Genomic DNA, 27,259 nt, shown 5'->3' with positions numbered 1-27,259 from the left:
ATTAAACCAGCTACGTTCCATTTGAACAGCCTGTTAATGATTTATTGAAAGGAAGCTTGAGATATATCATGTATTGATATGGTGGAAAGAGATCTCACTTTGCACATGTCCTTCAACACTGCTCCAGCCAAATGTCTGCAGAAACCAGTCCAATGTAAGCTTTTGCTACACGTGACACTCCGCTGCCTGGCAGATCCCTCTTTGCTACATGAGAGGTTTTGAGTAGTTAACCTACATACTGGAGGTTTCTTGAGGGACTGGCCAAAGAAGAAAAGATGAATGGATTGTCACCTATCATTTGTGGCACCAGATGACAGTTGCTGGTTTAATAAGGATTGCTTAGTTTTACAAAAAGAAATAACTGGCCTGACAGAATCATGAATGCAACCTGACTGCGGGAGCATGTTATCCAGAAGTTGGTTTGCTGAGGAACAGTGATGCACACCAATCATAATGACAGAAAGCAAGGTATCTGGGATGTTGCAATTTTCAAAAACCATGTATTCCTCCAGCAGGAGTTTGTTCCTGGACTCTCTTAGCCAGATGACCAAAATTCCAGCCTATGCTGAAAAGAAGTGCAGTTATTTTAACAAGCTTTGAATCCCTCCAAAGTTTTGGGAAAAAGAAAAGTACAGCAGAACACACACAGGCTGTTAAGTGCATGAGGAACTGAACATTTGATGATTACAATGTGTACTCTGAAACTGAAAGCCATATTTCTCATTTTGGTGCTTATACAGGCTGCTTGTGTGACCAGGGCAGGATTTATCCTGAGTGCAAGTAAAAATCATAATGCACAGCAAATACAGACTCTGCCATTAGAGTCACTGGAGTTGATTTTCCATTGCTTAGTGACTCACAGTTGTGTGTAGCTAGAAAGAAAGTGTAAGATGATATACCAACTCTAGAAATGAAGGAATGATTCTGATCTGGTAATATTTTTCCACTTATGGTGTACAGGATAAATACTCAGACAGAGAATAACTAGGTAGGCTAGGAGACTTCAAACATGAAAAAAAGAAGGCTAATATGAGTGCCATGGGGAAAGCAGGTGGGGGTCAATGCTGCTTCCAGTGTAACAATTAGGAATCACAGAATAAAGCTTGCAGGTTGTAGGCTTAAAACAAACAAGATATTATTAAGCTGTGGAAATCCCTAGCAAGGAATGCTGTGGATGCTAAAAATGTATACAGGTTCATGGGAGACAAATCCATTGAGTGTTACTACAGACACAATCAACATCTCTGGCTCTGGGATCCCCAAACCACTAATTGCTGGAAGCTGGAAGAATATGCAGGGGAAGTACTGTTATATGCTTATTCTATTATTATATTCTTCTCAGGCATCTGCTTTTGCCCTCTGTCAGAGACAAGACGCTGCAGAGGACTAACTTTGATCTGAACTGATTTGGCTGTTCTTCCATAAAGAGATGAGACATGGGAGAATCAGACCCATCCTGCTCTTATCGAAACACAAAGGTTTCTGAACACTAGATCAAAGCTGCAGATTGTCTTTAGTTTCAGCCTGAGACATGTTCAGACTTTGTTGATCTGAACCCTGACAAAGTTTCACCTCTAGGTGACAAGAAACGCTGCTGGCTTGGGGTGGGCTTGTATTGACCTTGGCTTGAATGGGTATTCTCTTCACCTGTGAACTGTACATGCCAGGTTTCTGGCCTCTTTCAACAGTGGCTTGATGGAGAAGATGCAATCTGCTTTTCAGGATGCCATGAGATATCCTTTGTTAAGGTTTTCAGAGATGCTAGGGTTAAAAGTTTGTAGAGAAAAGGAAAGTGAAGTGAGGTTTGTACTCACCAGTGACAGGCACAGGAAGGCAAGGAGATGTGGGATCTGTTTCCTGTGACTTTCATGCCTACTGTCCTCCTCTGGTTTCTAACAATAGAGATGCAGCTGTGCCAACTGGAGAGATTAATTTTGGTCTCTTTACTCATTCAGCCAGCTATTTTTCATGAAACTCGTAGGAATGTAGTATCTCTGAGACCTTCATCACTGTCAGATTCAGTTGCAATTGGTCAAGTAGCTGAGAAAGACACACAGACAGAAAGACACTGATTTCTTTACTGAGTTTCCTAAAAAACATCTCTGATTCCCTTTCAGGATGTTGGTATTTGGGACTAAAGAAGTAGCAGTAAAAAATAACTTCTGCTCCTGCCCTAGAATTCTCTTTAATCACCAAAAAGCCCTGCTGAGCCTTTAGGTGCAAAATATAAAAGAAAAAAGGAATAGTTTAGGTGAAAGACAGCACAAAGTGAACAAAGAGCAGAGACTGGATGTGTCTGATTAATGAAACAAAACATCTCACCTGCAAAAAATCAGATGAAATGACAGAAAGGCATGGGGTAGGGGTAACAACCTAAAACTGCAAAAGATGGTGAGGATACAGACCCAAGACAGGCAGGCACAGGGGAGAAGACTCAGCCAGAAGTGGAGAGACACAGAGAAGAGGAAAAAGATGACAAACATGGAGACACACGAACACCACTATAGGCTGACAGAAAAGCAGAGACCTATCACAGAGACACTACAATTTTTCTGTTTATTGCTTTTTGAAAAACGCATCATTCTGAATAGCTTTTTTCTCTTCATTCCCATTGACATTTGGGAAAGCTCCAAAGCACAGCACTGGCTAAAGCCCGCTCCCAACCTAAATCTTCAACCCACAGACGTTACTCTTTAGATGTATTGACCACTCCTCTCAGACATTTCCAACAAATTGTTAATATCTTTTACGCCCTGCTCTCCATTGCCTTTCAGATTAGCCTTGCCCTTTCCTTTGTACTTAAGTTTAGCAAGTGTTACTAATAGGAATTTAACATTTACCAAAGAATTATTTTAACTACGGGTCTAATAGCATTTGTATGGTGTTCTGAGCACCCAAGAGCCTCACTATCCGTTCCATATGCTTAGTTTTGTCTAAGTTGCTTATAAGAGAAAGGAAAAATACAAGTTTATAGAAAAGCCAATTCATAAGGGAGGTGTTCAAGACCTTGAAAGCCAGTTCCAAGAGGGATAGCAGTGCCTGGAGGGAGCTTCTCCCCTTGTTTATGTTAGCCACAACTCTGCAATCACTTATGTAATCAACTTCACCTTCCAACCATTCAGCGAAAGCATCACTTGTGCTTGGTCTAAGTTATTTTCTCCTGTGCGTAAAAGAAATACTAATAGAAAAATGTACCAAATTTTATTATTAACTGGCACATTTTATGGTTTTTTTTATACCACCATCAAAACCATTTTGAATGAGAGAGTTCTGTGCTTGCAGGCCACTGATTTAGCTGGCCTGATAGAAACCATAAGTCATTGATAGCTTGAATGGAAAGCACTGATGAGGATTTCAATCAGTAAAACCTCAGTGACAGTTTGGCACCAGTTAGCATGCAGTGTCTCAACAGAAACCCCAAAGGCTGCATTGGATATAAGATCATTTTTAGAGCTGGGCTTCCTCATCTTGGCTGGCTTATAAGGATCAGTCTTCCCGTGTCACTGGATACAGCCCTACCTAGTACAAAGAGCACATTCTCTGCCAGCACTGAGTTGAAGACAGCTGGTGGGAAGCAGGGACGGTATTTGCACATGCGTCTCTGTAAGATGCTTATATTCCCACTGTCCACAAGGTCCCTGTTCCCAAATAAGGTTGTAAATACTGACGGCTCTCAAATCAACCTGTGCAAATTCCCTAGTCCAGGCTCACAGCTACTGAAGTCTTTCTGCTCTTCAAAGAAGACAAGCTCCTGCATTTTTGTCTAAAACTGGCTTGAGAGCATTTCTGTGGGTCTGGGTATGCACCCTGCTTACATTCTGGTCCCACAACAACCATCTCTTCTCTTCTCTGTACCTTAGTATCCCTGGGAAAGAAACCTGTGTACACAAGAGGAAGGAAATTAATCTACACCCTTATGGGGTCCTCCTTTACCATGCTTAGGACAACACAACTCTGGAGCAAACCATGGTGCTCAGTCTAACTTGTCCCTTAAAATCTGATAGGACAGGTAGGCTCTCAGTACCTCTGATGCTTCATTCCCCTGAAGACTAGATCCTCAGCTTACAAACTCCCTTTTTACTTCTACTTAAAACAGGCCCGTGAGTCTGACCTGCTCTCCCTCCTTCCCCACAGAAAGCCATGTGAGTGCTTACCAAACAGGCAGCATGCAAAACACCTGAGCACACAGAGAAATGAACCAGTTACTCAAGTCCACTCTTACTGCAGCAGTTAACTGCAAGACCATTTCCCCACTCACATGCATGGCATTTGATACCTGGCTCCTAGCCAAAAGGTAACTGGAATCATATGGTTAAATCCCCAGGAAATACTTTGAAGATGCCTTCCAAGACTGATATTCTACATTTCAGAAAAAAAAATATTTTTTTTCTTTAAAAGAAAAAACCACCTTTATAATAACACTTTGCACTTTTATAGCATCTTGCATCTGAGGCTATCAAAGCACTTTGGGATACAGATGCTAAGAAATCCATTACAAAAATTATAGATATTCCTAAGTTGACTGTAGTCACTTGCCTTAATTTCCATTTCTTTACTGATACTCCCAGACGGTGTCTGCATAGATTGATGGAGTCAGTGCTACAGGCAACTAGATAAACAAATCTACATACAAATATACATTCTCCCCCACAAACACCCTCTCTTACAGTAAAATAAGTATTTTTCTACAGCACTGTCCACTGTATTGAACTCTGTGAGGCAAAGAGGTGTGCATACTGCAACACCATATACTGCTTTGCACTTTCATTCCACCACACTTCATTAAACAGACTTTCACTGTTTCTTAATTTTCTTTGAGCAGGTCCCCCTGTATATACCCGATATGAACAAACACACAGATTCCTTCTGGGTATGAGCCAACAGCTGCAACCCTGAAAAATATCAGCTTCTTATATCATTAACTGAGTTTCCATAGTGCCCTGGGGCAGAGACATTGATGCTTGACAGCATTATCACTATAAAGTAACTTTACAACTCTATAATTTAACTCTATGCTTCCAGTAATATTAAGAGCATTTGAAATTGTGGCTGTAAACCTTGACACTTTCACACAGACTGGGGAGTTGAAAGAGGATTTTGTTTTCTTTCCTTGAAGACAGCCCAAAACATGGTACTGAGAAATAACCAAATACTGGAGAGATGATGTGCAAGGACGTCACTCTTAGGAACATCTGCAGGATTAGGATTAATGCCACTTTTTGCAACACACAGAAAGGAGTCTGTTTCTAGGAGCTTAGCAGAAGAAGGATGAAGATGTAGACTTCTGGAGGTCTCTTCCTGAGTATGTGCCCGATTTACTTTGAAATCATCTTGGCAACAAGCTCTAACTCAAGTTCAAACATAAGCCATGCTGGATAACCTCTGCAGAGCTCCCTCAGCTTTATCAGCACAGCCTTTCATACCTCATTGGCTTTTGCTAGTAATCTTGCCTTTACTGGGTGGGAATGAACGTGCAAGGGCCATAATCTGGCTCATGAGGATCTTCTCTTAAGGATGTCACTAACAGAGTAAGGATCAGGACAGGCAGTTGCCAAAAAAAAAAAAAATGTAAAAAAGCCCAAAATAACCAAGTACATTTGCCCTAGAGGACTGGCAGGTCCATGAAGCTCTAAAAGTTATAGATGCTTTTACTGGAATTGTAGTTTGTATACAGATGTCTTTTCCCCAGGACAGGCATTTACTGGGATCCAAGTACTCTTTAAAAGGAATCTGGATATAAGCAAATGACTCTTTTCTCCAGGGTATTTAACTTCTCAAGTCCCCAGTCAAGCAGCAGGCTGATATTCTGCTTGAAGTTAAGAATAAGAGTGAACCCAGTGGTCACAACTGTGCCAAAAGTCCAAGATGTGAGTTCCTGTTAGGCACCTGAAGAGACTCTAGTCAATCCAAGCTTTCATTCTGTGGCTGTAGCTACATAAATACATTTTTTATGTCCGTAAAGAGGAGAGAGTTCAGCAGTGCAACTATGCCCTGTTTAAGGGATGCAAAGCTTCCAATTCAACACATTCAGGGAATGGAAAATACCAAGTGATATCTTTGCAAGCTCGTTCAGCTATACTGTTTTGAAATATTGAGATAATTTCTCAGCTGTTTGTAATGTGAAAAGCCCTACCTTGGGATAATATTAGTAATGTCTCTTTCTTCTGTGTTCTTCACCCATGGCTTCCAAAATATTTTTGTTTGTTTGTTTGTTTGTTTACAAAAGAAGTTTCATTAAATTCATTCTTTATATTGAGGACATTAAATCAAAGAGATGAAGTGATGTGCTTAGAAAAGCCGTACAAAGGAGAACTGTTCCACCAGGCCCTCAGCCCAGGGTCTCAGTCTCCTGTTCCACTCAGAAATTATTTCAGCAAGTAAAGCCATACACATAGATGACTAAAGGCCCGTCTTTGGATGAGGGCCTTCCCCACCTGGAGGAAGCTTAGAATTAAGATTAAAATACACAAAAAAAGCCATGGACTCACTGACAATTGTGGTGCCCACCCATCTTGATGATTGTTCTCCCCTACAGCTACCAGGCTACAATCACCCCAGTTCTTGCCTAGTCTCCATCATTTCTATCTTCCTACCTCATTGCTAGTCTTTGGAAGAGTAAAACCTTTTATGCTCTTTTATGGGCTGCCTGCTGTGCAGCAGGGATCCAGTTCAAACACTCTAAAAAATGAACCCAATAGATTTTAAAATTGTTGATGTGAGACTCCTTTACTGGCCACTCTCAGGTCAGGCTATGACAGCTGCTGATCAGCAGCTGTAGTGAAAAGCAATTCTGGGTGTGCTATCAGAGCAGCGCTCAGAGTCCTACAGCTGGGGATTCATCCTTCCTCCCCCTCTTTTATCCTTTGTTCCCTGCCCAGCTATGAGGCTGGTGTGTATCTAGACAGCTCAGCAGTTGAGCTGCTGGTGGTGAATGTTACAGAGCAGTTTACATGCCTTGTGTCATAAGCCCTGTAAATGCCTAGTAAAATGTGGTATTTAATGGAAACATATCGGCTCATTTTAAAGCTTCTTTACCTGATGCTGAGCAAACTGTTGCTGCACTGCCTTTTTAATCAGTTACCACCAAATGTGTGTGTGTGTGTGTGAGAAGGGTTTTAAACATTTCTCTGTCCACTTCCAGGCAGCTAACCAACAAGCCTGCAATCCTGTTATTATGCCTTCGAAACAGAGTCCATTCGCTGTTATCTACAGCACACGTTATCGTAGGGTATTCTGCAGAGCCAGGCTTATAGAACATATCCCTAATGTTTCTCGTACCCTAGGTACATACCAGTTAGACACAGACCTACCAGGCACACACCTCTGAAGGAATGTATAACAGGACATTCAGGAAGTTACACCTGATGCAGTGCTTTGTTTGCAGGATGAAAATACAAGAAACATTCCGGCAGTAACCATTACTGATATAATGCTAATTGAGGCCTGAGACATTCATGCAACCATGTTAACTCTATGTTAGAAGACACCAGAAATTCAACACCTGCAGGATGCTGTTATCCCACTGTATATGTCCCAAACATACACGCCCTGCACAGACTGATGGAAGATCCTTCACTCCTGGATTTCATTTAAATAGTGTGGCCTCAGGGGCAAATTTGTTTTTATAGAACATACCAGGTGTAATCCTCTAAATTCTGAATCTTTGAGGTATTTCATTTAGGAGAATACTTTCAGTCATACTAACTGGAGTAATTTGGAACAGATTTCCACTTTTAATGATACCTTCCCTTCCTTTTTTTTAATTTTCTTACTTTTCTTATTGAAAAAAGTTACTGTCCACACTAACAATGTCAGAATTCAAATAACACTTATCAGACTGAAAGTCTGTCTCCCATTTTCATGCATGTAAGGTATCCATTTATCTCAATAATTACAAAGTATGTTTCAGTCACACAAGTCTGAACAAAATGCATAATCTTACCCAATGTAGAAATATATCTATTACAGGCTCATGTAGAGGTCTGTATAGATCATAGAGTTAGCATGTAAACCCTGAGGAACATGAAGAAATTTAAAAAAAAAAAGAAAATCCCAACAAACCTAATCCACTTATATAATGTCATGAAAGGGGGTAGTACCATGATCTTATTTGCCACGAATGCTGTAAGGGAAAGAAGCTGACAGGTAGAATTACATGCCACCAGTGCAAACAGAAGACTCTTCAGAGTTTGTTCAGTTTTCTCACCTGTCAACAGGAACAACATTAGGCTCAAGTAATATTTTTGTAGAATCTGGAGATCCTAATTTGTTTTGGTCTCTACATGGAGCTAGTATGGCTAGTGGCTGAATGTGGGGTGTGATCTGCTTTGTAGTCTCTGTTCAAGGCCATGGGTTCCCTGAATTTGGGGCTGAATCTCAGTCTGCACTTCTTAATCCGACAGTAGAAGCTTTGAAAAATTCTAGCCTCCCTGATCCTGTTTCCATTAGAAAGAAAACAAAACAAAACACCCCACAACCTAATAACATCACAGTGGGATGAACAAAGTCCTAAGAAATACATCTCTGAATGCAGATTTCCTGAACAAGTCTTATCATTTTCATACTTTTCAGTTGAAGGTTGAAAGGGTGGAATGGACCAACTGTATGGATAGTCATCACTGTAAGCCCCAGATCCCTGGGTGCCTGAGAAACTACCTTCTGTGGCGTACAACCCCTGGACGGATATCAGAAAGAGGGATGATGTGAAACCATTAAATGTTAGTTTCCCTTATGGACCACTTCCAGATAACTTCCAGTGACAGATTCGTCAGAGCTATTATGCAGCAGTTTCTTACCTGGATATGCAAGTTGGCCTGTTCTTGAATGCTTTGGATGATGTAGGACTCTCAAATAGCACAATAGTAGTTTTTACTGCTGATCATGGATGGTCCCTGGGAGAACATAGTGAATGGGCAAAATACAGCAATTTTGATGTTGCTACCCGTGTGCCGCTGCTCGGGGACTGGCTGGGCATCGGTCGGCGGGTGGTGAACAATTGCACTGTGCATCACTTGCTTTGTGTATTATTATTATTATTATTACATTATTATTATTATTATTATTATTATTATTATTATTATTATTATTATTTTATTTCAATTATTAAACTGTTTTTATCTCAACCCACAAGTTTTTCTCACTTCTACTCTTCCAATTCTCTCCCCCATCCTACCGGGGTGGGGAGGGGAGTGAGCGAGCAGCTGTGTGGTGCTCAGTTGCCAACTGAGGTTAAACCACGACAGCCCTATCAGTTCACCATTTTGGGGCTCACTGTATTTTCTTCATGTATTTGCTTGACTTGCTGCCTGCATGTAGCTAGATAGTTAATAGAAGCACGCCTGTCCTTGGAGGCCAATATGAACTGACTGGCTGTGTCTTTGGTTCAGGTCCATTAAAAAATCTGAGCATTAATTAATCACTGACTTGCGAACAGCTTGGAAGAGCTGTTCAGGCTAAACTGGAACGTTCTGCAATTGTTTTACTTTTGGTCACAGGCACTTCAGCAATATGAAACTTCTCCCCTGCCAGGATAGGATGTGCATAAATCCAGCTATTCCTGTGTTAGAGCAGACCAGCCTAGAGACTGCTTCAAGCAGCTCCATTTCTTACTCTAACTAGGAAACTGCACACATGAGGAAGAGCTGTCATAAGCAGCACTCTTGATAGAATCCCTCCATTGAAAAGGAAATAATAAAACCTACCAGGGCAAAATGCCAGTGGAGCATACTACACGGGCAAAGAGCCTTCCCTGCTTGCTGTCTGCCAGGCCAGTCAAAACCAGCTTCTCCTCCTTTTTCACTCAGCAAGGTGAAACTGTAACTGTAGAAATCAAGCTGCTGCTTGAGCTTTCCATACATCACCACCAAGAAGGATCTCTGTGATCTGGGGCCTGTTTTCTGTGCTCCAGCTGCTGATGGTCACAATGAATGAACTGAGAATGATGCAGCTTTGTCTGCAGAAGGCAAGCCAAGCAAATAGAGATGTTAGACCCCACACCTGAAAGCTCTGTAATGTGAAGCACAAAACAAAAATCTTTATGGAAAAGGAAACTAAGCTGGCATGACCTACAAGTCATCAAGAAAAACGTATTCAAGGGAATCATGATCTCATTTGTATAGGGACTCTTCCCACCCCTCACTGCAAAAACTGTTCTTGATAAATAAGGAAGATAAATAAGCAGTTGTCAGTACAATGAGTACTAAGTGAGGAGGAAAATTAAAGGTGAAACTAAGGCACACGTTCTTAAAACACCAAAATACCAACATAAGAAAATAAATACCTAAACCTAACAGTAATGACATTTTTTTCCTCAGTGGCAAGATGTAGTACATATGTGTATGTTGCAAGAAGCTGTTACTTGGAAATAGTTAACCTTACTAGGCAAAAGAGAGCTTGTATTCCAAATGCTCAAGTCTGATAAGTCACCTTAATATATTCATCTCCCTCCTTCCCCCAAAGTTCACTTTCAGTGGAGAAGCCAAACCAGAAAACCCCAAATGATTAAGAATTACTTTCCCTGCTCCCTGTTTCTCGCTCTTATTCCCACACAGTGTGCACATATGCATGGATGGTGAAGAATTATGGCTCATATGAAAATTTCCCCCTCACTACCCTAAAGCTGTAAACCTTCCCCAACTTCCAAAATGCAGTGGAGAGTTAAATAGGCAATCACAGCTAATCTTTCTCCCTCTGCAGTGTTTCTAAACCTGTGGAAATTTCAAAAGCTACCAAGATAGAATGACAAAATGAAACAACACACCCAAGCTTGAAGTATGGGCACTGGTTATTTGATTGAGCATGGTGACAAAAAGTAAAAGAAAAACAAAAACAGATCACAAGACCAGTCAGAACAATTCTACAAATTGTTGATACAGTGAGATAGCCAGATGGATGCATGTTTTTTGAGGAATGAGACATTGCTTCTATTTGAGCACTCAAAAATGTGGACAACTTTGTCAGTTTTGTTTGCAGAACTCACTTTCCATTTTTTTGTCAACTAGCATTAAAGACCTGGCCCTGAGGCAGCTGCAGAACCTAATGGATCCTTTAGAGCCTTTTGGCCGCAGTTCAAAGGCAGAGGAGATACTGTAACTCAGTACCAAAGATGCACTTTCAACTTGCTATTAAAACAATAATACAAACACAGGGATAATGAGAAAATAAGGAGAGAAACGAGGAAAGAAATGGAAGACTCTGGAAAGGAATGGATCAGAGGCTCTCCAGGAATAGTTTCTATAATATGTGTGCGAGACAATATCCTACAAGAGGGAAATGGCTTATTTGATCTAATATGCCTTTCTCTTCTTGAATTTCCACAGTATGGAGAATCAATATGAGGGAAATTAAAGCATCAGGAGCAGACTCACATTTCCACCTGTGTGTTCCTATCTCGGCAAACTCTTATTGAGATAGAAGTATTTACCTTAAGTGCCCAGTTCACGTGTGCTGCAACAGGAGGAAGGATTTCAAAAGGATACATGCTTCTTCTGTGTAGGGGACAGCAGACGTAGGTCCACCCAATATGTAGCTGTAGAATGAGACTTCCAGAGTGTAGCAGTAGGATGTATCATTTAACAGCCCACCAAGAAAACGCCGGCCTGTCCCTGCTTTCACAGCATCTCTGTTGAACGATGTACTGGACTGCAGGAGGAAGAACACAAAGACATGAAGAGAGTTCATGAGGGGAACAAGGGAAGGGTTGGGAAGGACTCTGTTAAAACAGAAGACAGTTAAGTTCACATCACCAAATCTCATTTACACTATATGAGACTGCGCTATTTTTTGAGCATGGCCTGGAGAGACCATGAATGGAAACACAGTTCTGGCACACAGACTATAAATAATGCCTTGCAGACTTTCACAAAATTCATCTCCGTTCACTAGTAACATCAGCTTTTCTCCTCCCCTTTTGGATAACACAAAGAAAGCCTGTCAATATGTGTGAGTTGAAAGTGAACATTCCAGAGCCTCCGTTCTCAAAAGTTAAGCTGGACTATTATTTGGATATTGGGTTCCTTCTCTCTATTGCATTCCCCTGTATCATAACTATTCTCCCCCACCCCTTACCCTGGACTCTTTTAAGCAAAGTAGAAATACAGTGGCATTTACGTTTTAGTGAAACTTTCTCACTTAAGACATTTGACTGGTTCTTATATTAGGTCACACAAATTTCCACTTCACTAACTTAAATGTTAACTGGGTGTTGCTCTCTGGGTGGAAGAATATACTGCACTATTTTACAGCATTAGCAGCACAGTATAAAAGGCAGTATTTTGTGCTATTGCTGAAGATCTGGCTTTAAGAACCCTATAGCTTTATGACTATTCATTTGATGGGTGGAGGGGAGGGATCCAAGTATTTCCATAAATGATTTTTAGCTCTCCTTTGAAGGCATGACATCTGGAGACTAAAGGGGAGCTCATCTTGAGGTTGATTGAAGTCTCAGAGCTTGTTCCCACCAACTAGACAGAAAAATGGATTCTGATTTCATTTTGGTTATCAGACTCTATTCACAAACCTCATAACCATTAGACTGAGTCAATCTGGGCTCAGCACAAGAAAAAAAAAGCGCTTAGCAGATCCAACTTGGATCTGTTGCATAAAAGGCCTTAATATCTCCTGCTTTAAGACTTTTACGTTGCCAGTGAAGCATAAAGGACCCTTAAGATAGCTTACTGTTCAGTCATTGTGCCCATGGTGAATTCTTTGGGCTATCCAGGGTCCTCCTATTGAACCTTAAGACTAGTATCTTTTCTTGCTAACACAATGTTAGTATTTATCAACTCCATCTCTTATCAAAAACAGGGAAAATAAGATTTCTTTCTTATTGAAAAAAAATTAGATGCAATGGTTCAAACTGTTAAACTTCTCTAGACCAAGAAAATCAGACTAATACTGAAATGAGCAACAATTCTTGATGAATAGTGTATACCCGAAGATATAAAGAATGGAAATACCTGTGGGTTTATTGACATTCTGAATGTTTTGAAGTCTCTCTCACAGAAAAAGAAAGGCTTTCCAGGTTAATTAGAATAAGATGGAATCGGGTTTCTTATTAGCATTATATATAGGAGTTTCCAAATGCAACGTGTTGTCTTTGTGGTAACGTAATATTTAGCTGTGTGGTAAATTGTACACAGAATGTATTCTGCTATGTACATATCATATAATTTCCTCCAAATTACATGGCAGAAACCGTGAGGATATTCTGAATACCCATGGGACAGGGAGGTAAAGCCCTCATAAGGACTGATGGGGAAATTAATTGTTAATTTGATATCTGGAATAAAATACTTTAGGAGGTCTACAAAAGGGAATGTTCTCTGACTTCCTGCAAAAGAAGCCTTCAAAAGACTACTGAGACCCTGAAACTGAGGGAAGCTTTGTCTTCAGTTAAAATTCAGAAACATAAAGGAAGATGATCATGCTTTGGGGATTGCTTCATAAGTCAAGTAAACGTTGATTTCAATGGATAGTGCTTCGTGTTCAAATGAATGCTTGTGGTGGAACTTTTAACGCACGAAAGCATCAGCTGGTGAATATGGGTGTATGGAGCCAGCTCAAAGGAAGAAGACAACAAACGTGTCAGAACATAGTATTGTGGTTTGTGAGCAGAAGCATCACTCACAAGGGGAATGAGCTAACTCTATGGCTGTATTTGGCACAGTGAAAACAAGGAAAATGTCGGAGAAGTGATTCAGGGCAGACATTAGGGACAGAAGTACTCCAGTGATTAGGAGACTCAGTTACTGATATGGAGTATCTATGAAGATTATGGAATCTCATCAACTATGTTTAAGAACAAATTGGACAAGTATCTGCTGAGTATAGTTCACACCTTTGGGATACAGTTTGGACTCGAGGTCCTTTTTGGCTCTATTTCCCATTATTTCAGTCAGGCTAGAGGAAGGTTATGAGTCAAATTCCTCATAGATGATTCTTGAGATAAATCTTACATAATATTTTCATCACAGCTCTTGGCACAGTAAAGGAGGACCATGCCAACAAAATTTGCTGATGACACACTGTGGTATGAATCATCATTATGAAGAAGACTCTGAATATCATACAAAAAAAAAGCAGTGGGATGACTTCGAGGACCAGAGTGATAGTAGCAGATGAAACTCAGCTGCACAAGCGCCAGGTCATGTACTCAGGGCCTAATAAAAAACAATCTCTGCTGTAAGCTGAAACCTCATCAGCTGGAAATAGATGAAGAGAGAGTCTGATGTATTACTTCACTGAAGTGATTTTTGCTTTCTGGCAGAAAATAGCTCAGAAGTTGGATCTAGTTATTGGCAAAATTATACTTGCCATATTTCAGAAGTAAGGCATAAGTAGTTTAAATAATTCAAAGAAGGTTTTATAAATGGCCAAAAAAAGAAAACAAAATTAGGATCTTTCTAGAGTTTGAATTTTTATAATTCTCTTTTGTGGGGTTTGGGTTTTTTGGGGGTTTTGGGGTGGTTTTTTCTTTTTTTTTTTTTTTTAATAGAAGAGTTCCAGTTTCAGCTGTGCAAAATTACTTGAAATGGCAATGGCATTAATAAAATCACCTGTTCATTTCTTTGCCAAGTAGTTTTGCACTTCCAGGAATAAAAAAAGCTGAACCTTAATTTAAGTGCATAAATGTAGATTTTGGAGGCTTTGTCCTCATTTTGAAAAAATCTGATGGCATAGACCAACTTGATGTCTTGAGTAAAAAGTAAAATCTCTAATTTGACTCAAGAAGGTTGAAGTAGAGAAAACATAACATAAACCTTTCAAATATGAACACATGCAGGTTTTGAAACAGCAGCTTGGGCTTCGCTCTAGACTAAATGTTATAAGCCAGAATGTGATTTGATGTTTTAGACGAAAAGAAGAAAATTACAGATTCAAGAAAATTCAACTAATGACAAGAAAGGACAGCAGGTACTTGCCTGAGTCCAACCTTCTACTCACTGTTTCAAGTCAAGATAAATGGAGTGGAGAAATAAACAGGCAAAACTTTGACTCCTCACCAGAACTGATCTTTGCAACTGATAATGCTGAAACAAAGGCTATGAAAAGCCATGTATTATCATGGCAAAGAAAGAGCCTTTTGCATGCACATTTATTTAATGAAACTCTGATCTGGGGAAAAGAGGGGGGGAGGCAAGAGGGGGGAAAGAACACAGGTAAGGTTGTCCGCAAATGAGTCTCTTGTTTTTCTGGGAGAATCTATTGCCCTAAAACCCTTGCAAAGCTGAACAGAAGTCATCGTTAAGCAAATGCACTGAGCAGGCACAGCAGGAGAACAGGTAAACAAATATTTGTTTCTCCAAGGCTGAATTGCATGGGAGTGTCAACAGCAGCAGCAGCAAGAAGTACAGACTCTGGGGGGTGGGGGGAAGCACCAAAGACTTTGAAGTTTTAAAATAGGGATATTTGTATAAAAATAGGGATATTTGTATAAAATCAACAGTAATTTGTTATTAAAACACACAGATACATTAAAGCTCACAGGACTCTGCTTCCCAGCTTGTGTGAGAAAATTCCGTGAAGAAATAGCTATCTACAGGATTAGGAAGTGCCAAGCAACAAAAATCCAGTGTTAAAAGAGCAGAGCCGGAAGGGTGAAGGATTCCCTCATTTTCTGGTGGGAAGAAACCAACCAGAAAACTACACCTGGATTTCACACACACTTGGGAGCCTCAAGGTGTGCTGACCCTCTCTCTACATCTCAGGCATTAGTGGCAGCTTTCCCAGGCCTTCCTACCAGATTTCATTCCTCCTCCCCATACTTTGCTGAATACCTTCTGTATGACCAGTTTCCCCATTGGGAATGACAGTGAACAGCCAGACAGCACAAAGAAATTTGTAAACCAATTGGACCTTATTCAGAGGTTGCAGCAAAGAGATGTGTGGAAAGAAATAAGAAAAAAAAAAATGCATGCAAATTCTTTCTGGAGTGGTCTCAAAGCAGAAAAAAAAATCTCGGCCCTTGGTCAGACCTCTTAATGTGCCAGAATCCCTGTCTCCAGGGCAGTCTTGTCTCTTGGCTGGTAAGGACACTATCTACCACACAGTGTCTCTCCACAATGAATTCAACCCGCTGGTAGCTAGCTTACCAGCTCAACAGCTTAGGCAGCTCCTATATATATATCCCAACCAGAGGGATACTCTTGGTTTCTCAGCACTGCTCCATCATCCTGCTGACAACTACTGGAATGAATGCCCTGAGCAGTCCATATTCACAAAGTAAGGGTAGGCAGTTTACTGATTGCCTCCGCATGCCTGTATCAATCTATCACAAGAGGGGGCTCCCAGAGGCAAAGGAGGAGAACTGCACATTTCTCACACATCTGAGACTGAATTTGCCCAAGTCCACCCTTTGGCATCCTGATGGACTTGGAACCTGAGTGGTTCTCCTTGGTGGGACCTTCCATTGGTGGGACCTTCCACTGGTGGGACCTCGTCTGGGACCTCGTCCTCAGTGCATGTGTGGCTTCACAGGGGACTTGTCTTACTACAGCATCAGAAAACCTCAGGTTGCACAAAAGGAATAATTGGAGGCAAAACACAGTAAATTTGGGTCCACTGTTCAGTGGAGGAAGCCCCCCAAAAAGGGCTGAAATGTCAGGCAGGCCCAGTGTCCAGTCAGTGATGGATGGGAGCTTCAGTTCTACCTTTCACTGACGGCAGGGCAAAGGGAGAGGGTACAAAAGGGTACTTTCTCATACAGGAGTTGTTGGGGAATGAATCTTTGTTGTCTTCTGAAATTGGTCAACGCTTTAGGGAGAAAAAGGATCAAGGTATGACCACAGTGCAAGCCAGACCTTGTCAGGCTCCTAGCATGGGAACCAGGGTATAGACTGCACATCACTTATGATCAATCCTAAGATGTTTCTCCAACCCAGTGAGAATGGAAACTATAGGGTACAAGTAACTTGGAAAGGAATTAGGAGAGAAATCATCAACCAGCCAGAAATCTGGTCACAGGATTTGACAGATTGAGAAAGATGAGTTTCTGCTGTAGCGAGGTCTAGGGGATCCTGAAATCCAACAGATAGACTTTACCAGCTGTTCACATCTACTGCAACACAACTGATTGTTTATGTGCCCATGGAAGGAAGTAGCAAACTGCATATATCTTCAAAAACTTGAGCTCTAGTGCGCACATGAATGTTTCCCAGAAGATCATTTGTCCTCACAGCATATTCGCATGAAACTCAGAATAAAGAGATCTTCCATTTCCCGATATAGATAGATGATGCAAGTCTAGGAAGTGTTTTACAAAAGGATGTAGCATGTTCAACTGTGTGCTCACAAGAATCAGAGAATCATGTTAGAAAACCTCCCTGGAGAAGAGCAGAGACATAAACACTAAGAGGATTCATAATTAGAGAATGGTTTATATATTACAACATGTAATTAAAAATATGCTGGGTCACCCTATGCCATTTCCATTTGGGAAATAAGCTGTATTTCACAACTGAGGTAACTATTCCTAAAAAAACCCAAACAAACCCAAAACCAGAAAAACTGTCCACATTTTGCTCGTTCTGTAGTTGAGCAATAAGCACTGGGATAAACTGGAATTATGCATACAAATTGCTTCATGTTCTTCACCTATCAGCAATGGCCAAGTGTAATCAGGACTCAATTACAACCTCACCACAGTTATCCGCTGGTGCTGCTCTCATAGCTGAAGAGCAAGCCTTTTTCCTAAAACAGGTCTGACCTCTATGAGCCCTCAACTCACTGCCCCAGTGTAGCAAAAAAGTGATAATAAAAAAGTTAGTAGTTAGTGCTCTAGAAAAGAGGAATGACACACTTGTCATCAAGGAAGAATAGACGTGCCATTGGGAAATGGACTGGAGCCCAGACAATGTCAAATCCATCTCAGTGAAGAGTTTTACAGTATCAGCTATAACTCACTCACTCTCATTTTCTAGAATGCTTTATTGAAGTCTGCAAAAGTTAGAAAGAGAGCACAGAAACGCACTGGCTTTGAAATCTTTGCCACAGAAGATTGTAAATAGCAATATTAAAATTGTGACTCTTCTGTTTGCCCCTACACAGGGTGCTATAAGAGGGGTGCAACTGGCAGCTCACTTTCCTCATATGGATAGAGTTAATTACTGCCATGGTGTGCCCAGCAGTCACTGCTTTGACCCTGCCATTCTTGCAGCTGGTAGCCCATCAAGATATCTTACAAGCAAAACTTATCTCCTTACTTCTCTGGAAGCACTGAGGAAACTTCTCACTTCAAAAGCCAACTTAACTCTCTCCTCACACCCACCTCTCACCAGCTCCATTAACTCTCTTAATAGACTGGAAAGCATATGTGTTAGTGGTTTTTGTGATAGACTATCAACTCCATGCCAACTGAGTCTGGAGACTTGGAAATCGTGGCATTTGGGAGGCTGCTATCAGGCAGCCTTCTTCCAATTTATTTTACAAACAAGCTGCAACCAGCATCTGAAATGTAGATGGGATTATTGGAAAGGAAAGGAAAGGGAAAAATAAAAAAAAAAATCCCAAAGGCAGACGGTAGCAGAAAGCTGATCTGAAAGAGGCAGCAGGTAAAGAGGAAGGATTCTGGGAGCAGACACATGATGAAATGGGAACAGAGCTCAAAATTACTCCCTGACTCATCTCACCTTGCAGCTTTGCTGTGTTTCTGATGCACAGAAGGAAAATATATTTCATCTCAAAATCATTTGTGACTACTGAAATTTGGGAAGAGGAGGTTTTGAAAAGTTCAGGATCATTTCAGAGGGATCCCATTACTTGGAGATTTTCCAGATACCTTAGGGACAGACAGATTGGACTGATATGCCTGTGAAAAGTGCTCTCACTCACTCTCACTGATGGCTCTGCAGTTGGCAGCATTTTGTTTCATAACGTCTGTGCCTGGTAGGAAACACTGAGGTGGGCAGCAAAGTTTGGGTTTAACAAGGGAATATTCTCTGAACTAGAATTTGATTTGCAGAAATCTGAGAAAAGGTGTGCAGAGGAGATCTGAAACAGTTTGACCTGTCCTAAGAATGTGAGAGAGAAAAGCCTGAAACTGAAACCTGGAGACCAAATAGCCCCAAATCCTAAGAGATTTTCACCATTTTCTTTTTGCCTTCTTCCCACTGTTCAGTGGAAAGCAGACAGCAACTACCCTTTCTTAAAGGCAGCATCGCATTGTAGGAATACCATGAACACAACCTGCCTAGCACCACATTGTCAGACTTTAAAGTGCAATTCTCCTCAGAGAAATAACCGTTAAAAGGTACTTTGTCACCACACATACATCTGCTCCCTGAGGGGCTTCATTATCCCTTTAATGTGTAGTGAAGGAATACCAGATCTTTCCCTCTCCCCATCCCTCCAAAGTGTCTTTCAGTCATGCCTGCTTAAGTTTGCTGATAAAAACACATACTTGCATGGTCATTAGCAGAGGAGTTGGAAGGAGGGAGCTTTATAAGCTCTCAGTTTATGCCTCAAAACCAAAACTACCAAATGAGCTCCCTTTTTGGAAACTGTAGTTAGAAAAGCAACTGGGTTTCATGCTTCAGGGTTTCAGCTGTTCACCTGCGAGAATTACAATAGCTGCACTTTTCTTTTCACTGCTTATTAATATCCATGCTCTGCTCTCTAAAGTGCTCTGCCGTACAGCTCCAGGACTGATGGAGGTCTCCACAGTTCGCTGCCTGTCTCTGCGCCCTGGACTAGTTACAATGGCAGCACCAGTGCAGGGATTTGGCCCGCGTTTCACATTCCCCAGAATTCATCCTCACATGCACTGAAACTGGTTGTACTCACAGCTCCCACCTCCCCGAGTGCTACAGCACTGAAGATGTTTATTGAGTTCACTGGCTTCACCGCAGCAGCTAATGCAACTGGAATCCAAATTAAAACAGCAGCTCTTCTGAAAGAACTTCTTAAACATCCTGCAGCCAGACAAAGCAGGGTGGCGATGGCCTTACCCGAGACCTTCACAAAGTCAGTCAAGGGCTCCCCTACAGAGTTGAGCAGCCCATCACAACCTACTCAGAAAAGGCAAGAGAAGGAGGCAGATTTCACCCCACCCTGTAAGCAAGCCTCAGTTGGAGCTCCTCTTGCCACTAGATTCTGCCACCCCGAACACACACACACACACACACACACACACACACACACTCTCTCTCTGTACTGTCTCCCAAAACATATTTCCTCAAGTCCTCTCAGCTCCTTCTTCAGGGAGCCTGCTTCTCCCTGTCACCAGAATTGCACTTAGCCACACGTGACGATGTCACCTACTCAGCCATTAACCTATGCACAAACCCGTCACCCATAAACCAGAGAATTAGTCTGGAACTTATCTCCCTTTAAAGAGCCAGCCGGAGCTGTGACCAGTGACATACACAAATAAGGGATCTGCAAATGCTTCAGGGTAATAATGAAGAAAAGATCTGCTCCCCCCCCCCCCCCCCGTTTTTTACTAATAGCAACCTCTGCTTCTCAGAGCACATCGTTCCCCAAAGATGCCAAAACTGGCATTTCCTAGTCTAAGCTCTACAGAATAATCACACCATTTAGAAAATAACTCGTGTCTCTGGAGTTCTCAGTTTCCCTATTTGTCAGTAGAAAATGAGACGTTTCCTCAAAATATACAATAAAATAGCCTCTAGCAATAGCCTGCAATACTTCTCTTTACAATAGTTTTATGAGCGTGCGTGCGGTCTCCTGGGAGTGCTTTCATAATCATTTATACAAATGACAGAAACTTAGGACAATGAGAAGCAGAAAGAGAAATACAACCATCATGCATGCAGTTGCTTTGAATAGTCTGCAGGAAAAGTGGTTTGTTCTGTGGCAAAGAGATGTTCTGCTCACTTGTACGTTTAAATCAGGAGATTACAACCCCTCCTAAGGAGCATGCTGTACGCTGCTCCCAGAGCAACCCAGTACAGCCCATTGCTCAGACTCCTCCTGGGCTCTCTCACTGATCCAGAACAGTTCTCTGAAACAGAGTTGTATTCTACATATGTTAAAATATCACATAGTTAAAGAGGTAATACCCAGAAAGAGATCCTGGGAGGGGGACAGGTGTCCAGTTCTTAACCAGCTTCCTGCCCCTCCTTCACAGCACAGTTTGTCCCAGCTGAGTGAAATTCGCAGCGCTCTGCAAGAGAGGTAGCTTGCATTTGAATGCAAAGGAGCTCCTTTCACGTGTGCTACTCTGGGAGGCTGTCACCTGCTCCCAGCTTGTTGACATTAGGTAAGAGTAATGATGGTCTTTGAAAATACACCATAAAATTGCTATGAAAACTTGTTTCTTCTGTGGATATTCAAAATTTCTACCTGTGTGGGGATGGAGAAGGGACTGTCAACTCCTATATGCACAAACAACACAGCAAGAAGGTACTGAAAGAAAATCCATTTACTCAAACACTTTTTCCCCCCTCCTTTTCCTTTTCTTTGCAATATAAATTAATTCAACTCGCTGTATAAAAAGAGGGGTGGACTGGTTCAGCACCACGTAATGGAGCAGTTTCATTTAGCCACAACTCTCCAGAGGGCAGAGTTCTTGTGAGACCAAAACCTATAATGCTTAGAAGCACAGGCATTACAATCTGTTCCCTGTGCCACCAGAAACATGTTTTCTCTCTCCCCTCACCCAGCCTCCAGGATAAATAAATAAATAAATAAATGAACTTATGGAGCAACATATCCAAGAAGCAGCGAGCAGAAATGCATCCCAGAGGGGTGCTAAAGCATATAATAGCTGTATTTGTCTTCCTGGAAATGCCCTGGTATAAGACAACAAAAAAAGAAGGTAGGATCATTTGTTGTGCTCAGGTTTTAAGAGATTTCTGAGTAGATCTGTTAAGCTTGCATGATGTTAAGAAAACCTACCTAAATGCAACAGCTTTTGCCTTCCTGGGACAAGGGTCTTTTTTGCCAAAACAGCAGAGAGACACTTAGGAGACAGTGGTGCAAGTAAGTATGGATTTTACTTCGGGATGAATTCTAGGTCTGAGCAACTTGCTTGCTGCTCCCCCTTCCCTGCCCAGCCACATGCAACACAAACTGGTTCTTCTTTATTTCGGAACAGATTATTGGGATTTGCTCATTCAATGTTCATGAGCTGTTATTACTCCCTCAGGCACTTGTGCCAACACTTCCTTCAGACATAGCCCAAAACACACTGGGATTAGTAATACGGATCACAAGACTAAGAGGGAGATGTGCAGCCAGGGTAAGTGATAAGAGCCCAGCAAGGCTGCCCTAGGTAGATGGGAGGAGGTTTGCTGGAAGGAACACATCTTCCCTAAGAAAGCTTGGATGGATGAAGGGGGTGCTGTGGAAATGAGAACAGACCTGGAGTACGTGGATAAAAGGAAAACAACAGAAAATATAGACAGATTAAAATCTTTTTCTTGGTTGCTCAATTTTAGATATCCAGGCTAAAAAAAAAGCCAAAACAAAACAAACAAAGAAACAAAAAACCACAACAAAAAGTACTAGGGCAAATCATTCCATATCTGAATTTTTGCATATTGCTGAGACAATGATAGTTTCAAAAATATGTTTTAGGTCACCGCGTCATGGCACTGGGGTTAACGACATGTTTCCCTGCAGGAAACTGGGTGGGTTGTTGAGACTTCACTGTTGAGTGTGCAGCTTGGTATATAACATAGGGAACTGCTGACAAAGAAACGAGACTGGCACTTTGGAGACCTGGGTTTTATTCTCCGATTTCCTCAAGCAAGTCACTTCCCACCCACTCTCTCTCTTTCCCAGCATGACTGGAAGCTCTTGGGGTTGTGGACTTTCTCAGTAGTTACCCAGTGCCCAACATAAGGGGACCCCAAGTTTTTATCAGGGTCTTTGGTTAACCATGGCACACAAAGGATGACAAACAGTATTTCTAAGGAAGGTGCTCTGCTGGGAGGTTGAATACAGGAAAATGAAATGAGAACTCAAAGGGATCCCAAGTACCACCAGTTCAGAGTCCAAAGAAAAAAAGCAAGAAGATTAAGCCAAGTACCTCTGGCCAGTCTTTTTCCTTTAACTGCAAAGAAAAGCAATCTTTACAAAGTGATAAAGCCATCCAAGAATGGCTGTGGTTGTTTCTTTTAAATGAACCAGAGAGAACAGATGGTCTCCTCTCATACTGTCACAAAGGTCAAAATTAGCCACCCCTAAGACTAGCAGGTTCTTGAAATGCTCAAGTGCTTGTGTCTGGTCGTTATGACTAATCCACTCTCCAGAACAAGAAAGGTCAAATGAAGAACACCCCTCCAAATACTGCAACAACTCCTAGCCATGGCTGATGTGCAATGCACTCAGACATGGTGTCAATAGCTGCTCCTAAAACCCAATGAGTCAGCCTTTCAAAAGGGCTTGTCAGCTCTCACTGTTAGAGCTTTCATACAGATTATATTTACTCCCCAATGTTTAAAAATATCCTTCTTAAACTCTGAAAATATAAAATGTTTTCCTTACAGAATTCGTCCTTTTTCCCCAGACAGCTGCCCAAGAACGTCTCATGTATTTATTTGGGAGCAAAACTTCCCAGCTCTTCTTTCGCTTTCTTCTTCACGTGCTGACAGCTAAACCAAAGGCAGGCCTCTGTTTCTGAAGTCATGTACAAATGAAGAATTTCTGGTCCCTTTCACAACTTTTACCTGCAAACCACAGTCAGCCTTCCAGAGTACTGTGACATTAAGTGTTCTGCTCAACGGATAGGGTACAGAGACATTGGGTGACTTGCCTTTGGTCCTACAATAGGCATGCAGGCACAAATCCCCTATCCATCCCCTACTCTAATCACCAATCTCCCTTGGATTCTGTCATTTAAATAAAAAGGCCTATTGGAAATGACAGGTGAAAAAAGCAGTCCAGGCATGAAATGCACTCTAAAGTATATTAATAGAAGGTTGCCAGACAAAACGGCACAAGGCATTTGATCGCATCATCTTAGGCTTGTTGTTCATGCTCCTTTGCATCTGGCTGCGTGATTTCTGCCAGATTCTCGGCTGGAGGAGCAGGCTAGGATTTGCCTGCTTTCCCTAACCCGTGCAGGGCTCAGCTGCAATCACGCAGAGCACTGAAAGAAATCCCTTTGAGTCGGGATTCATTCCGAACATGTAAAACCCAGACAAATGACTGCTTCTCCAAAGTGAATCCCATTTCACAGCAAGTAGGTTATTAGTGTGGAACTCCATACAAGTAGCCTGCATTCAAAAGCCCTCTGCATTATTAATAGAAGATGAGCTTTTGACATCAAAGGAGAACCATTATGTATGCTAAATGGTGGCAAAAATTGTACCCGCACTTCAAACCTTTTCAGTTCTTTGTCCCTTGTAAATCAATCAAGGTTGACAGATGCTTTAAGGAGAGTAATCTTTTCAATGATACTGTCAATGGATAACATAATGGAACATTGTCTCTGTGCTGTGTGAAGACATGGAGCTAGTCAATTATGGACAACACTTCATGCAGCCGCCAGTTTTCACTTGAAGTGCTGCTGTTGAAGTATTATAATCCCAACAAATGGCCACAGCAGCATACAATGTAAATGAGACCTCCTGAAGCTTTGGAAAATTAATTAGTAACAACAGTGGTCCATTCCCACACTTTCAAACACCAGCCTGGTAATGTTAACGATGCACTTCCCCCCTTCCCTTTGAGCAGTCAATAGGGCATATTTACATACACTATTTTTAATCTTCAACACTTTTTTTCCCCCTTTTTAAATGCAGGAAGCTCTGGATTCCTTTCCTCTCTTTCGAGCAGCAAACTTCACCCCTGATATTTCCAACCAGTCACATAACCCACATGGCTGGAGCTGAAAACAAGAGAACAGAGACTTTCCCACTTGGAGACAGCAGTAATATTCACTCCTCTTGCTTCACACATCGGACACTTTGTGGCTGTCTCCTTTTCCAACACTTCTATCTCCTCAGCTGCCCTGAGAAGAATGGCTTGGATGGATGGCAGGGGAAAAGCTTCTGGTCTCTTGAGACCAGAAGGATGTGAGTTGAAAGCCCTATGTACTGAGTGCCAGCAGCACCTAGGTCAAACTGTGGTGCACTGGATGCCAACATATATATCCAATTGCCAGCTTCTACAGAAAGAAGATTGAGAGTCAAAGGAGAGAGATTGTGCTGGGTTTTTAGCTATTGGCTTCTATTTCCTACGTCATTTTCTCAAAGATTTTCCCTTTGTCAACCAAGACTTGTGCTAAGAGGAACACTTAATCTCCCACAGTAACAGAGAGAAATCCCACACTTGAGCACAAAATTTCTAAACTCCTATCAATTGCAGGTTTTCATTGCTATGATCTGTGAATGCCCCCTTATCTATAATGTGTTTTTGAAACAACCAGGTGCAGATAAGAAACTCAATCACTGAGGTCTTCTTGGACAAGAACAGGCTGTTCCTTGAACCCAACTCACTCTTCCCCAGGCTCCAAACAGCTGGAAACAGATGCAGCTGCTCTCTCTCCTCATTTAATATAGATTCAGTCTTCTGCATTATGGACAGTATTCTGAGAAGCCCTTGCAGTGGTTGACTGCAGAAAGCTTCAAACTGCAGCAGTCCCCTGAACCCTCAAAACATACAGACAATGGTTAAACAATACTGACAATAGTTAAACAATACTATGAGGCAACAGAGGAAGCAACAGCAGCCACACACCCTCCCAGGCATTACCTGGCCAGCTGCCACTGCTGATGCCAAGAAGAAAAGGGAATGTTTGGTCTACTAGAGGTCCCCCTCCTGGGAATAGAAAAGACAGAGGAAAGGATATCTTCTGCCTAGCCTTAGAAAAGTCAGAGACTGATCCAAACTTTTTCCCACTCTTGCATAAAATAAACTACCATAGAAGAGAGAAACAAACAGGAATCAGGAGGTTTCAATTCCTCCTTCCTTTTGCTGGAACAGGTCTGTCAAGAAAACAGTGGCACAACTGCATTTCTATATTCACTTCCCACTCAAACTCCACAGTGCAATATGCACAAACACAAGACAAAAAAAATCTCTACTGCATCTTGATGAGAAAGCTTTAGGCTAACATTCCTGCCATGATGAAAATGGCCTTTTTTCCAATTACGGTTTCTTTTGCTGTGCAGACTTGTCTGCTTTTGTATCTGTTTTTAGATTTTGTTTCTCTAGAGCTAAACACATGGAATGCTGCAGGGTGCCTATCCTCCTCCACCCACCACCTCTGCCACAAGCTGGTTGGAATGGCACTGCAGAGGAGGCAGGCACCATGCCCTAGCTGTCCCCATCTTTGAGAGGAGACCCAGGTTTACCTCTCTGTACCAGGAGGATGAAGCATAAGCAAAAAGGGGACAGCAGAGTCTGGGAAAACGTATGGTGGGTAACAAAGAGGGTTAAGAACACAGCAGACATAAAATCAGGGCCCAAGCAGTAGGTTCTTCTGCTCTTCTCTGCTTGGTGCAGGATTCCAAAGCAATTTTTAATTGAGCCTGTTTCCATTATATAGCTGCCAAATGTCATCCACTGCCTTCCTTCCTCACAGCTCATGGCTGAAAGTTCCCACTGCCTTGGCTGAGTTGCGTTTCTGAATATTCCTTATCCCAGTCAAAGCAAAATGGGACACCAAACACCTCTTACTTGAAAGACTGTCCACTTATGCAAACCTGGAGTGCATAGACTGAAACAGAGCAAGGGACAGTTGTATAGAAGTAGCTTAGCTGGCAGCTCCACAGGTGTGTAAGGTGGGCCAGGAGGAGCGAACAAGCAGTTGCAGGCAGGCTTGGGCATTGTGTGTTTTGCTTGCACAACTTTCAAGGAAAACTGATGCACAAAAAAGGCTATGGAAAGGGCCAGGATGTCATACTTGGACACAAAGTTGCAACACACTGGACCAGAGTCTTAAATCTACTGACTTCCGCAGAGCTACTGCAAGCAATGTGTGGTAAGGATCTGTTCTACTCTATTTGAAGCTTGCTTTAAAAACATATGCCCCTTTCCAACTCATTTATAGGAGTTTACCATTTATTTCCAATATCCAGAGATACCTACACATATACTTTCTTCCAAGTTACAGGACATGTATTGAGCAATTGCAGATTTTTTTGCAGAACAGTTTTCCATGGTAATATCAAAGAATTTCAAAAGCATACATTGCCTTTGTCACAACTTTCAACAGAAAATTATCTAACCTTTTCTTTCAAGTTTATTATTTTTACTTCTATTTGCTATTATACTATTTTTTAAAGTGTACAAGTAAAAAATTTGCCAATATAATATAAACAATGAAACAATAAATCTGATCCAGTTGATC

The 27,259-nt window shown here is 41.6% G+C and overlaps 1 protein-coding gene across 2 annotated transcripts in view; it reads right to left on the bottom strand.

Moving 5' to 3' along the window:
- Positions 1 to 27,259, bottom strand: part of LOC143161327 (BEN domain-containing protein 5) — a 987,131-nt gene that overhangs the window by 79,872 nt on the left and 880,000 nt on the right. For both annotated transcript variants that reach the window (XM_076340237.1, XM_076340238.1), the window contains exon 11: positions 11,478 to 11,640. In XM_076340237.1, coding sequence (XP_076196352.1) covers positions 11,478 to 11,640 — 163 coding nt within the window. The remainder of the gene's footprint in view (positions 1 to 11,477; positions 11,641 to 27,259) is intronic.

Source organism: Aptenodytes patagonicus, chromosome 5, assembly GCF_965638725.1.
Source record: "Aptenodytes patagonicus chromosome 5, bAptPat1.pri.cur, whole genome shotgun sequence".
In the NCBI taxonomy this organism is placed as follows: domain Eukaryota; kingdom Metazoa; phylum Chordata; class Aves; order Sphenisciformes; family Spheniscidae; genus Aptenodytes; species Aptenodytes patagonicus.
The sequence above is the reverse complement of the archived record's forward strand: the minus strand, read 5'-3'. Positions and strand labels throughout refer to the sequence as shown.